At 41.9% G+C, this 14137-nt stretch overlaps 1 protein-coding gene across 2 annotated transcripts in view; it reads right to left on the reverse strand.

The window, feature by feature from the left end:
* LOC131065238 (diaminopimelate epimerase, chloroplastic) overlaps positions 1–14137 on the reverse strand; it is a 224498-nt gene that overhangs the window by 87534 nt on the left and 122827 nt on the right. For both annotated transcript variants that reach the window (XM_057999699.1, XM_057999697.1), the window contains exon 7: positions 520–604. In XM_057999699.1, coding sequence (XP_057855682.1) covers positions 520–604 — 85 coding nt within the window. The remainder of the gene's footprint in view (positions 1–519; positions 605–14137) is intronic.

Here is a 14137-nt window from a genome sequence, read left to right on the forward strand (position 1 = left end):
CCTTTCTATGTTGGAGATGGATAACTGGCATAAGATTAACTCTATCATGACACATGTGCAATCAAATTGTAACATGTAGGTATAGCTCAGTAATTAAGATAAGCAGTTTTAGCATATCCTTATTAAATCTCCAACACTTACTATGAATACAAAAGTTGCTACAAGCAAATCCATTGTCACAAAATGGTGGAGACAGACAAACTTTAGAAACAAATTCATAATGTATTAGAGCTCTTCCATACAAAATTGGAATCAATTTCATAACAAAAAGGCGTTTTGAGAGAAGATTTTACACAAATTGAAAGCTTGAAATTAAGAATGTTTGGTAAATAAAATTTGTTGTGCAACTTTCATAAAGACATTGAAGTGAATGTATTAGTAAATATCAAATGGCAACCTTCATGGATCAAAGAAAGGACATTTTGAAAATTTTGACATATGATAAAATCCATATAGCATGTTCAAGAACAAAAAAAAGCATGTCTTCAAGGAAAACAAATAAGCACCACGTAGAAATACCTGTATTAGTTCTTGCAGGGAACATCTCATGGTGCTCAAACAATGGACCAAGATGCTCCAAATGTAATGAGTTTACATCAAGTGCCTTCAAAGTAGAAACAATGTTCAAACAATGATAAAGATAATCTCAAGAACACAAAAACTGCTTGATAGTTGAGAATCTAACAACAAAAAATGAGAGATAGTGCATACACAATAAATAACAGGATTTAGCTTTTGGGAAACCAACCTAAAACATTTTATACATAAGCAATAACCAACCAGTATGTAAATGTGAACAGAAGTAGTGGCTACGAATTCTTGACCAAATAATCAGAATAACTAGCATAACAGAAAATAAGATCCGTACAAGAAGGATAAGCTAGGAGGTAAATTCAACATAAGTATGAACATTCAATACGGCAGATAGATACACCACTTTTCTCCTCTCACTATTTACATCTTGTTCTACCACTAAATCAATAATATAATAAATAAAATGTAGATGGCCATCTCTACTTGATTGAATGTCTATCATAAACAAAACATGAACAGTAGTTATACAAATTAAAGAATCACTTATCTATACAATAAAACAAAAAGATCATATTATTATTGACAAATGATCAAAGTAGTTCAATGGGACTCAAACATATAAACGAATGTAAGCAATCCAGTTATCAATGAAAAAATAAATAAATGACCAAGAATCTTGATGATGCATAAAGTTGCTGCATCAAAAGTTAGTGCTAGTGGATGCAAAGAAAAATTAAGGACTTTGTAAGAAGGTAATAGTAAAGTTAGTTTTTAACGTTAGAGCCAAACAAGAAACCAACTTAGTGTATGAGACCCCTTATACAAGCATTCCACAAGGAGGTTGAATTTTCCATTTTCCTTAGATTATTTTGGCATGTAACACCCTACCCCCTCTAGATTTGAACATTTGGACTCCATTATGCTCAGTTACCGATCCTAGTACTAGTTCCAATTCAGTTCGTGGTCTTAACCAAAATAAATTGGGGATTGGGTTTGTTTGGGTTCATCAATACAAAACCATATAGAAATCATAAAATAGAAAGATATACATATTTACAGCTTAAAATCAAGAATATTAGACATTATATATATTTAATAATTTGAATGTATACCGTATAGTAATATTTATAAATCTTTACAATATTAGTAAAATTAATATATAATAATATAATTATAAAGAAAGTTAATATTAATAAATATTATTTATTTTTAAAATCAATTAACATACATAACCACTATTTTTCTGTTATTACTATTAATACTAATATTAACATTTATTAAAATAAGTTTTTTATTAATAATAATTATTGTTTCTTCACTGCTCAGATTGCAAGAATACCATTATAACTATCATGTGTACATATGGGGTTCGGATAGCAAGCTGCAGTAGCCTAGAATGTTGCACATTTTATACAGCTACAATAGACCAGATCCACTCAACAATTGATTGAAACAGTTTTGTTTTCCCAGAGATTTTTAAGGGTATGTATTTGGCAACTATTTGCTCATTTTGTCTCATGAAATATAGACACGAGCGAAAAATTCCTTGGTCATGAATGCACTCTTTAGAGAAGCAAACAAAAAATTAAGAGTTTTTCAACTATTTTTAAAATAACTTATGAAAGAAAATTGGCAGGTTCATCATGACAGTAGAGGACAATGGGGAAATACATGACACCTTTGCCCAAGTTCATCCAAATGAACCCATAGGGAAATTGCAAAACCTTGCTCTCATTTCTCGCCAAACTAAACTCGGATCCAAATCTGGCCCAGATTGGACCCAAACTAGCAGGTCCAAGGAGCCAAACCAATAACTTAGCCATTATGTAGTGGGTATATACTTCGCTAAGGGATTTCTCTAGCATGTTATGCAACCAAATAAGCAACCTAGTTATACACAATCCTTGTGCCACTCCTTTCAAGTAGTATACAAGCCAAATAGGCACTTATAGGACTTAGCCATTGACTTATTCTTGAATAGTAAAGGACTGTGAATTCAGGTGTTTCCATACTCTTAATTGTCTAAGGAATGATTTCCATGCTAAACCAATATTAGCATACCATGCACCATAGCTGGAGATTATGGGATTCATGTTCATACGGCTTAACTAATTAGACCCGGTAACTCTAATGAGATTCATGTTGAATATAGAGTGTAGGTCCTGAGATGGTGCAATGTAAGTATGCTCTATGTAGAGCATATTTGAATGCATGTACCAAGTTACTAAGCCACCAATCTCTAGGAACCAAACATTGTCCGTACTCCAATTCTTCAACTAAAACCATCTACTTGCGCTCCCTGGTCTGAACAATATTGGTACTCTTTTTAGCAGTCTTCATTATCACCTTTGCCCTGTATTATGTCATCTAACATTCATTAAGTTGTGATTCCAGCTGAACATCACAATGAACAATTTTTTGACCCAAAATTTTGATTGGATTGCAAATGACCAAGTGCCTTACATTAATACAAACTTGACCTGCATCTGTACAAACTACAAAATGAATAAACAAAGATCAAATTTGCTACCGTACAGCTGCAACAAATGATACATGAACAGCAAGTAAACCCATGATGGCTAAACCGACACTGAATGAAATTGTGATGTCTTTTAAATATTAATCTGCTAACACTTTGCATGACATCATTCAAATGCTCAGAAAGGTGGAAGGGATGCTTGATGGTGAACTCCCAGTTGCTTCGAAGATTGGACAACTGACTGGACAGCATGCTAGCTGTATGCTAGCCATAAATATGACTAGATTAATACCGCATTACTGGAAGGCCATAGAGAAGGATAGAAAGTTATTTGACAACTGGAAAACTTGGGACATTTTTCAAATTCTACACTGAATTTTCTAAATAATAACCTTCTTTGATCTGCTTATGGTACTAGCTTATATTTCTCACTTGGATGATAATCCAATCTTCAAACGTTTCTCCTTTCATGCTAAAGAGTTATTTTCCTCATAATTGCAACCATGTCTTGAATTTCAAACACTTGCAATTAAATGTTGTTTGGTTTTTCGACGTAGATTCCAATTACCAAATAAATTTTCTTTGGAATTGTGATCACTTTAGCCTGCAACGTGCTCATCATCTCCTGAAAATCTTTGTGGCTTACCTTAAGCCACAAAGTAGCAACCATCAAGGTCATGGCCTTTGTTGTCATGATCCCACTCACATCCTTTGGCCATTTACATGCTAGACAAATCCAAGTAATATGCACTTAGAAAAGAGCAGTCATGTCACTGGAGTTTTGGGGACATTTTTCAAGATGGGAATGTCCCAAGTGCATTAAGACATGGACAAATGTCCCACATCCATCCCTAGCACACAAGCCCACATAAGAAGCCATCTCCAATGAGGTTCCCTTGGGGAGCAACATCGCCAATGTCTAATATAAAAGAACTAGAAGTCTAACTTTTTTTAAATTATTCTCTTCCCATATTTTTCTAAGTTCCACACAACTTTGACCCTACTGAATACCCCATGTTCCATAAGACTTTGGTAATTGTTAAATACCTAAGTTGCTGGTTCGAGTTCGGATTCGCGGATTCGGCAAAATAAAAAAAATCATATATATGTTCAAACATCAAAATATATGAAATATAATTATATGATAAATCATAAATCCATAATTGCCAATGCCAATAAATATTCATATATCGCAACTGTAATCAGTAATAACTAAAGTCTAATATCATATTCATAATTTGCAAAAAAGATAATATTCAAGTTTCTAGTTTCAACTGATTCAAGTTTCAAAATGTGAAAATGTCATGACACAATAAAAATTCAAATTACAAGCCATCTATGGAATTTAAACTCCATAATCATCTTCATCTAAAGCATCCAACCCAAGCCCAAGGTCATCAAGTGGTTCAAATTCAGCATCAATTGAACCACTATCGAATGGAATGCCACTCCCACTAGCCATGTCTCTCTCAAGTTCCATAGCTACCTCGTCTATAGAGACTTGGGCAAGCTGTGCAACTGTAGCATCTAAATCAGGACACTCAAGGGCTAGATCCCAATTCCTTGTTGCACCCACACTATATTCAGGGTCCTTATGTGACAACAAACGAAGGTTGGAGTGTACGTATACCAAATCCTCAGCTCTCTTTGCACCCAAATGATTACGTTTGACTTAGTGGATGAAGGAGTATGTACTCCAATTCTGCTCAGCTGAAGAAGAACTTGCAACCTGTTAAAAGTTAAAACACAATTAGAAATTTATAAATTATAAAATAAAAATATGATAGCATCAAATGGAATTGGAAAACTATAAAAAAATAAAAAATAAAAAGATACATACTTGGGAGAGAAGTTTAATTACAAGAGGCTGCAAGTAAACGGAGCCTTGACCATGTACATACCACCACTCATCAGCATCCATCCCATATCTAGCATTGAGAGTTACAACATCATGATTTTTTGTGGATACAAACTGACCAAACTCCTTCATGACAACATTTCTTGTCTCCTCATCTTGATATATCTTTTTAAAGGCAGCCCTATAGCCAGAAGCAACCTCTGCATCTCTATATGGTGGCACCCTCCTTGGTGTTGCAAGCATCTCTGCAATATAAAAGTTTGGCATCAAAGCAAATGCTAAGAGATGTAAGGGGGTGGTCATCTTGTTCCAACGGTCAACAATAATATTCTGCACAACTTTGAAAAATGTTTCCATTGGGTCATTTACTTTCTTTTTATTACTTCTCTTATTTTCTCCACCATGCAATCCATGCCATCATAAATCTCACCCAAACATGGGCGATCAGTATTAGCATACCTAATCATGCTCATGATGGGCTCAGTGAAATTCAAAACATATTCCACATTATCCCACCATTTCTCATCAAGGATCAATGCTCTTACTTTTAGAGCTCTTTATGTCTGGACCTACTTTCATACACTCAACAATCCGTTGATGACCATAGAACTCAAGGCCTCTTGCACCTTCACAAGTCATCTTAAGACAAGCGTGTGAGATACAAATCGTGTTTCAGCAACCTAACATGACATAAAATAATGCACAGCATATATCAATTATAAAAAATGAAAACTAAAAAATTAAAAAATTAAATTTAAATTAGTAATTACCCTCAACAACTCCAACTTGGAGAAGGTCCTAAAAATGGCTTGTGACATATGATGATTGGTCACAAACATTTGAATCTCCTCGCCCTCCGCGTACAATTTTTTCACCCAATGTGCCAATCTTTTGCATGATTAAATTGAGTGAGTGGACTACACATGGTGTCCAAAAGATGTTACCATATGTAGCCTCCACTATAGTCCCTGCTGCCCTACAATTTTTAGCATTGTCCATTATGACTTGGACAACATTTTCAGGCCCCACCATGTCAATGCATTCTATGAGGATATTGGCAATGAAACTTGCATCTTTCACTTGCCCCTCACAATCCACCGCTTTCAAAAACATTGCCCCTTTAGGGTACACTTCTATAACACTGATCAATGGCCTATTTTTACAATCTTTCCATCCATCAAAAACGATGGTCAAACCTGTTTCCGGCCATGTATCTTTGATGACTTTCAACTGTGACTCTACGGATGCTTTCTGCTTTGCCAATAAGGTGGTTCTCACATTTTCATACCCTGGACAAACATAATCAAAAGGTGTGTTGTAAAGGGTATGTACCATGTCCCGAAAATAAGGTGATCTAATAAGGTTGAAAGGAAGCTCATTGCCATAAAGGCAACGCCCAATGCTCTGATCTGCAATCTCTCTCATTTCATTTTTAAAGGCATTATCCAATGGGCCTCTTTTCCGTGAAGCCACAACATTTTGATTCTCCAGTGGAGCAACTGGTGGTTTTGGCATGAAAGGATGTGAACCAGCTGGTCTTGTGGAGCCAATACTACTAGAAGGCCTCGTAGTCTTCGAGCTTGACTGGACAAGAGGATAATCAGTCTTTGCTTTGCCACTTCTCCTATCAACTTCTTGTTCTCTAATATATTCCAAAACTAGAGCTTTTGACAGCCCCTTGCCATCTGATCCCTTACAAAATTTTATTCCACGCCCGTGAATGAAACAAAGGTGGCCTTTCACTCGATAGTATGAGCTGGTATACTCAGTGCCACAATGGTTACACTGCCAAACAAAACCCCCACCACCAGACACTTGCTTGATCATTGTTGTATAATGTCAAAGTGGTGAATCTTGATCAATTTTAAAGGGGTTATTTTCAGTTCAGACATGGGCAGCTGAACTAGAGCTTGCACTTACACTTCCAGTTCCAACCATTATGTATTATTATATGAATAATGCACCTAAAATAAAAAGAGAAAACACAACATTATTGAAAAAAATTGATAAAATTTCGGCATTATAACCCCATACTATGCATACAAAGTGTAAAAAAATATACAAGAATTCTTTAAAAAAAAATTAGAAAATTTGAAAAAAAAACTTGAAAAAATTCTTGAAAACTTGAAAAAAATTCAAATTCACTCACCTTTGATGGCTAAATCTTCCTTCTCCAGTGATTCCTATGCCTTTGATGCGTGTCTCACGCCTTCATAGTATTCACCTTCGAAAAAAATGCAAAAACTAAGAAACCTAGCTATAGGGAAAAAATCTTCAAAAATGCAAATGGAATGAGTTGAATTAATGTTTTGATGCATGAAATGCATCATAAAGGGGCGAATTAGGGTTTACATGTTAAAAAACTATTAAAAAGGTGTTTCTTAATTGTTTTTTTTTGTTTTATGACCCGCGGGCCTCGTTTTTGGGAACCCACTGGGCTGCATTCCCTCGGGTCCACCCAGGTTCGACCTGGGTTCCACTCGAGTCCTGCCCAGGTGGTAGGGTAGGGACCCTACCACCTGGGCAGGACTCGAGTGGAACCCAAGTCGAACCTGGGGTGAACTAGGACCGGGCACAAACCACAGGGGACCCGGCCACCTGGGCAGGACCCGAGTGGAACCCAGGTCGAACCTTGTTTGCCCTCTCAGGTAAACGGTTAAATGCAGAAAGTAAATGCACAGAACATAATGGAAATATATTAAATAACTAGCCTCTGTATTAATTCCACAGTCCATGTACAATAAGTGCTTATAACATTACATCTGACACGACTAACATGATGATACTTTGAAGAAAAGGTACACAATATATAATACCCGAAGGGGTGCGACACAACCGTCACGACTCCAACTACCTACCCGTCAGCTAACTAACTAACCGCCGTAACTCATTACCGACGACAACATAAACATAATATAACAACATAACATAATGATTATTCCCGGCAACATCATCCCCCCCAAGAAAAGAAGTCGACTCCGACGACTTAATACAAAATAGAGATGAACGGCAGGAACTACTGACGCCAGTCAGGCCCGGATCTTATACACTTGCTGCGTCCTCGCCTGAAAACCCTTTTCTGCTACCATCCGATGCTCAAGTGCGGATTTCACCAATATTGCTTCCTTTGCCATCACAGTCCTCCTGTGCCTAACCCAAACTTGTCTGCAAAACATGTTTTTCAGTCTCAGCTTCCACCAACTGCTACTCAATTGATATTGTCTCCCTAGCCAATTTGTCCTCGATAGCCACCCGTGCTACTCTCCCGGCATCCAACTCCTGGGTACGCTGAACTAAGTCTCACGCGACTATTGCCTCCAACCTGGTGGTTGGCTCCTCCCGAGCCCTCTGTGCATCCACCAAGGCAACCTCACGTCCAGCCGAGATATACTCCGAGTTCCTCAAAGCGTACCAGTCATGCCTAGAGGTGGCCACAATCCTCTGGCACAAATGCTAGGAGACACCTCAAATCCTCCATCACACTCCCCAAAGGCTAATAACTGAACTGAATAACTCCCTGGTGTCATACAACTGCGCGGACCTGCAATGCCTTCCCTCAAACTCTGTTTGTTCCCAACCTCCAAATCCGTCTCCCTCTACGGCTTATGGCTTCCCCGCCAATGCTTAGCTGCAGGCTTCTTTCTCACAGTACAAACAACCACAACACTTCCCGTGGTATTTTGTAGCTCAAAAATAAACTGGGGGTCTGGGGGCAACGCCCCCAACGGAGTCGAGGGGCAGCGCCCCTCGCGGGGTCTGGGACAGCGCCCTCGCTGCCCCTCGCGGCAACACCAATTTACAACCCTCAAAACCATACGAAAGTCCATGGCGCACAGCATTTCTGTGATATTTTAAGATGCCAAAAACCCTTCTTTTCCACTCTGAATTTCCAGTGTCCTGGCTTCAAACTCCAGTGAATCATTTTAAATCTGGTCGTCGTCGTTTTTTTTTTTTTCTGGCACTGTAATGTCCCCGATGGCACCCCGACCATGCAACCTCCCTGTACGATCAACAACAGCACTGGCACCTCCAATCGTGCGGCCACCTTCCCGTGTCGTCAACACCCCTCCACCGTACGGCGGACCACTGACGACGGAGCGGCTGCGTGTGTTTGTGCGTCTTAATCTTTGCATGCGTTTTTGGCCTTTCCGCACGACAATGGTTACCACCGTACAGTGGTCCCACCGCCAGTGTTACCACCGCACGGTGGTCACCACCGCACGGTGATCACCGTCGGTGTCACCACCGTTGGTGGTCCACCGTACAGTGGTCACCGTCGGTGTCGCCACCGCCGATGGTCCCATCGTGGCGCTTTTGTTTTTGGTTTTTTGGTTTTTTTAATAACTTTTTTCTGCCGTACGGTCAACTATCGTACGGCTCCGTACGGCCATACGGTACTCTCTTTTTTTTTCTTTTTTTCTTTTTTTCTATTTCCTAATTTAGTTGTCTAGAGTGTCTTCAGCTCGGGTTTCCTGTCTCTGGGATCGCCCTTCATCCTTCTCGGTTTGCCTCGCCCAAGAGTCTCCCATTTTGGTCCAGTGCCTGGCGAGTCGCCTGCCCGGCCTCTCGGGTCCCCTTCCATCCTCTTGGGTCCCCCTCCAGACTCCCGGGTGTCCTTCCGACCTCTCGGGTCCCCTACGCGCTTCTCGTGGTAGGGTTTCGATTTGAACCTATTGGTGGCAAGTTTATTTTCCATGGCCATCCAAAGACCTGGAACCAAAAATTCTACAGGGACCATGGTCTCCTTCCCGTACATAAGAAGAAGAAGAATAATAAAGATTTTGAAGACTGCGGTCTTCCACACAGGGTTCCAATCGTTGCCAACACTCTTCAAATTATCTACGTCGCCAGGGTTTGGGGCGTCTCCCTTCCAATATTCTTTGTATTCCGACAGGTACACCTCTGTTGGTTGCTCTGGTTCCTCTACTTCGAGCCTGTAGCTTTAGAACATTTCGTAATCCTCCATTTGCCAGTGGAAGAGCCCGTTAAGTGAGCATACCTCATCTTCAGAACATCCCTCCAATTCGAGCACCCCTTCACTGTTCGGCTCCATCGCGTTCTTGCCCTTGCTTTCATCGGGACCCCCTTCCCCTTTATTAGAGTCCTCTGAGTCCGAGTCGGAAGAGGCGAGCTCTTCGCCGACATCTTGGGTGTGTAGGTCAATGGTATATTTCCGCCCTCCCTTCTCCATGGAAAGTGTATTTTTCTTCCAGTTGTAGTTTACCCTCGCGTTGATCAACCACGCTCTCCCCAAGATGGCGTCATAGCCTTTCTTATTCGAGGGAATAACCACGAAATCTAACAAGAATGGTTGCGTACCAATTGTCACTTGCTGGGCCATCAACAGGCCGAGTGGCTTAATGCCGTGTTGGTCCGCTCCCACCAGGTTGAATGTGGGTGGCCACAGGGTGGGCTTCCCCAGCCGCTTCCATGTTTCTTCTGGTAGTACATTCTCCCCAGATCCCCCGTCCACAATGGTGTCCTTCAGAATGGTCCCACGGATACCCATTTCTACCACAGCTGGGTGTCTACCACTGCTCAAGGCTAGTAACATCGGGTCAGTCGAAGGGCTGACGGAAACCTCCACCTGTGGTGCACTCGACGATGCGGTGGCGGGAACCCCTACCTGTGGTGCACTCGACGATGCGGTGGCGGGAACCCCTACCTGTGGTGCACTCGACGATGCAGTGGCGGGAACCCCTACCTGTGGTGCACTCGACAATGCGGTGCTTTGCACATTGGTGAGGATGGCAGTCCTCAATTGTGGCATAGAGTCTAGAAGGTCTTTTACCTTTATCGGCACCTCTATCTGCAAGATTTGCCAAATGATGTTATTTTCCACTTCCGTACGGAATGATGTACTCGCCACCTCGTTGTCCCGTCGTTCGGTCGTCATCTCACGTTCAATATTGGCCTTTGCCTCCCGTAATCTCTCCTTCTCCATACAGGGGTCGGGATAAGTGGTTTTTTTCGTCTGGGCGCGGGTGATCGCCAGTACTTCTTTCTCACCAGTCTTCTCAGCCTTCTCAATGTTGAGGAGATTAACCCCTACCTGTGGGCAATTTGCGTCCTCATGGTCGCCTGGCCCACACCATCGGCAGAGGTGCTGAGGGGTGGCTTCCTTCGTGCAATCACGGGCGAAGTGCCCCCACTAATTACAGGCCCTACATACTGGATACGGCTTCCGTTATTGTTATTGTTGCTATTCCTTCCGCCGCCGCATCTGTTGTCCCGGTATCCTCCAGATGATGTCGTTGTGTTAGTATGTTGGCCGGTACCCACTAGTGCGGATGTTCTGGCCTGCTCCGTGAACAGCACCTGGTTCATTTGCGTACTTCGGGTTTTCATGTTGTATGGGCACTCCTTGGTGGAGTGTCCCATCACTTGGCAAATCTCGCAGAATGCCTTCTTTTGGCAAGTACCCTTTGTGTGCCCTTCCTCTTTGCACTCAGTGCACCATATGTCCCCTTCGTTCTGACCAATGCTTCTCATTATTTTGAATTCCTTTCTCATTCGCTCTATGTCTTTCTGGAGCGCTTGCACTCGTTTGTCAGCCTCATCGTCGCTGCTGCTTTCCTGTGAAGAGTCATCGTCCTTGGATGAGGATTTATTACTTTTCTTCTTCTTTGATGTTTTGTGTTCGCTCTCCAGGTCCATCGCCCTATTATAAGCATCGTCATATGACGTCGAGGGTACAATTTTCATCTTCCTCCGTAGGGAGGATTTCAACCCTTCAACGAACCATCGTTTCTTCAATCCATCTGCGGGTTGGCTTTCCATTTTACCCAAGAGTTCTTTCAGCCTCCGACTATATGCCCGTACTGTCTCCCTGGTACCTTGTTTGGTACTGTATATCTAAGTTACAATTTCATTGTCATCACGGAGCAACCGAAACTCCCCCGTGAATTCCTTCTGTAGATTGGCCCACGTGGCCACTTTTTGCTTGTCCACATCGGAGTACCAATCTATGGCAACTCCTCGTAACATGGCTGGGAACTACTGGACCCAATCATTCTGGTCTGTCACTCCGTTGGCAAACCAAATGGTTTCACATGTACGACAGTGTCGTAAGGGGTCTTCCTTGCCGTCCCCTGTGAACTTTGGCAATTTTTGTTTACTCGCCATCCCTGGTCGTCTTCCTGGGGGCGGTTGTGTCTGTGTCTGTGGCCCTGCGCTGCTTCCTCCAGTGGCGTTGGTGATGTGTCCTGGAGGTACGGTGTTTTGCCTGTCGTCTGTGGCACCTACACCCGTACTGTTGCCCTCCCCTTCGCTCTGACACGCGCCTACTCCTACTTCCCGTTGGTGATCTTCACTCCGTGGCGTAAGGGATAAGTTCCTAAACTGATCCCAAGTCTCCTCGATTAGATTTCGCCGTAACCTTGTTTCTTCTAGAAATTCTTCGTGGCTCCGTGTCCTACGATGATCTGGCGACGCATAGAAATTTCCGTCGGCCTCTGCACCTTCCGTGACACCTCCTTGGTTCCCCTCGAGCCCCCCTTCGGCAGGTCGTCCTTTGGCAAGTTGCCTCAGCCTCCATCTACGTTCTACTTGCTGCTCCAGAATCAAAGCCCTCTGCACGGCCTCCCACTCGTTCGTTTCTGGTTTTTTATTTCTATCTTTATTCAATAGGTTTGGCATTAATTGTCGCACATTTCCATAACTCTCGATTCATAAATCAAAACATGTCTTTATTAATTCATCTGCTCAAGTAAAACTCGTGTCAATGACACTTTTATTTGAAAATAAGAAGTTCACGGTTCAATTCCCTCCTGGCCTGGCGCCATCTCTTTCCGTTTCCCGTCGGCTGTTCTCTTCGTAGCGTTGCAGGATTTTGTTGTCGTCGCTCTTCCTGCGCAATCTCCTCCAGGTGGGCCTGCTGTGCCAGCGATGCCTATGCAAGCAACCGGGGGAGGTGGTTCATTAACCGGTTTACTGTCGGGCTAACCTCCAGCGCTGTCCACACGGCACTTGGTGGGATTTCTACCTCCGCCGCCTCTCGTCGGACGTAGGTCCGAATGGCTACCTGGAGCAAAATTGAAAATTCTCGCGTTGCCGTGTCTTCTCCTGTGTAAAGTTTTGTCCACGCGTCGTCGGCCTCTGGGTTTACTTCACCAACGGGTAGGCCCATTGTGTCTGTGCGCCATCCGTGTCTTCCGTTCCCGAGTACGTCTAGGCAGCGGCGCCAAATGTTTGCCCTCTCGGGTAAACGGTTAAATGCAGAAAGTAAATGTACAGAACATAATGGAAATATATTAAATAACCAGCCTCTATATTAATTCCACAGTCCATGTACAATAAGTGCTTATAACATTACATCTGACACGACTAACATGATGATACTTCGAAGAAAAGGTACACAATATATAATACCCGAAGGGGTGCGACACAACCGTCGCGACTCCAACTACCTACCCGTCGGCTAACTAACTGACCGCCATAACTCATTATTACCGATGACAACATAAACATAATATAACAACATAACATAATGATTATTCCCGGCAACAAACCTGGGGTGAACCAGGGCCCGAACCCAAGCAAAAAAGGGAAGAACCAGTAACTTAGTTAGTTACCAATTAGTAGATTACTGCTCCAATGGCCTTGATGCCAATGTTTTTTAAAGAAATGTGCTATTAAGGTATAGAGCTTGGTTTAAAGTGATAAAATTAGGAAAAAAGAAATGTGCTATTAAGGTCCATCTGTATGGCCTCAAACACCTTAATCTGGGTTTGGTGGTAGGGGCTCTACCCCTCAACCTTTTCCTACATCAAGACAATGCACTTTGTCCCATACCTTGCAAGGGGTACTACCTCTCGACCCTGTTGAGGGCTGCCACCCAACCTCCACTCTAGTTTTGAAAGAAACAAAACAAAAATGAAAAAAATAGTGAGCCGCAGCAGATGAAAAAACAGCATCTTTTTTTCTTTATCTGGCTTGAATTAACAAGGTTCTTTCCCAAGATTTTCCCTTTAAATCCCAAGTAGTTGAATTCCATTTACAATTTTAGTTTGTATAGTCAATCCCTATTCTGGGTATTGCTATTGCGGTTACAAACCAATGATTCAGAAAGTAAATATAACAATATGAATGAAGATCCTTGGATTTCTGACATGTACATTGGCACTGCAATTGATCGTGGACCTCCTCATCAAGCTCTAGTGTAATGTCCCCTAATAATGACTTCGGAAATGGGGACAATTAACCTTCTAAAGATCAATTACAAGAGACTTCTTTCCTTAAAATCTCTAATGCACTTAGAATGATAA

Source organism: Cryptomeria japonica, chromosome 2 (assembly GCF_030272615.1).
Source record: "Cryptomeria japonica chromosome 2, Sugi_1.0, whole genome shotgun sequence".
NCBI lineage: Eukaryota > Viridiplantae > Streptophyta > Pinopsida > Cupressales > Cupressaceae > Cryptomeria > Cryptomeria japonica.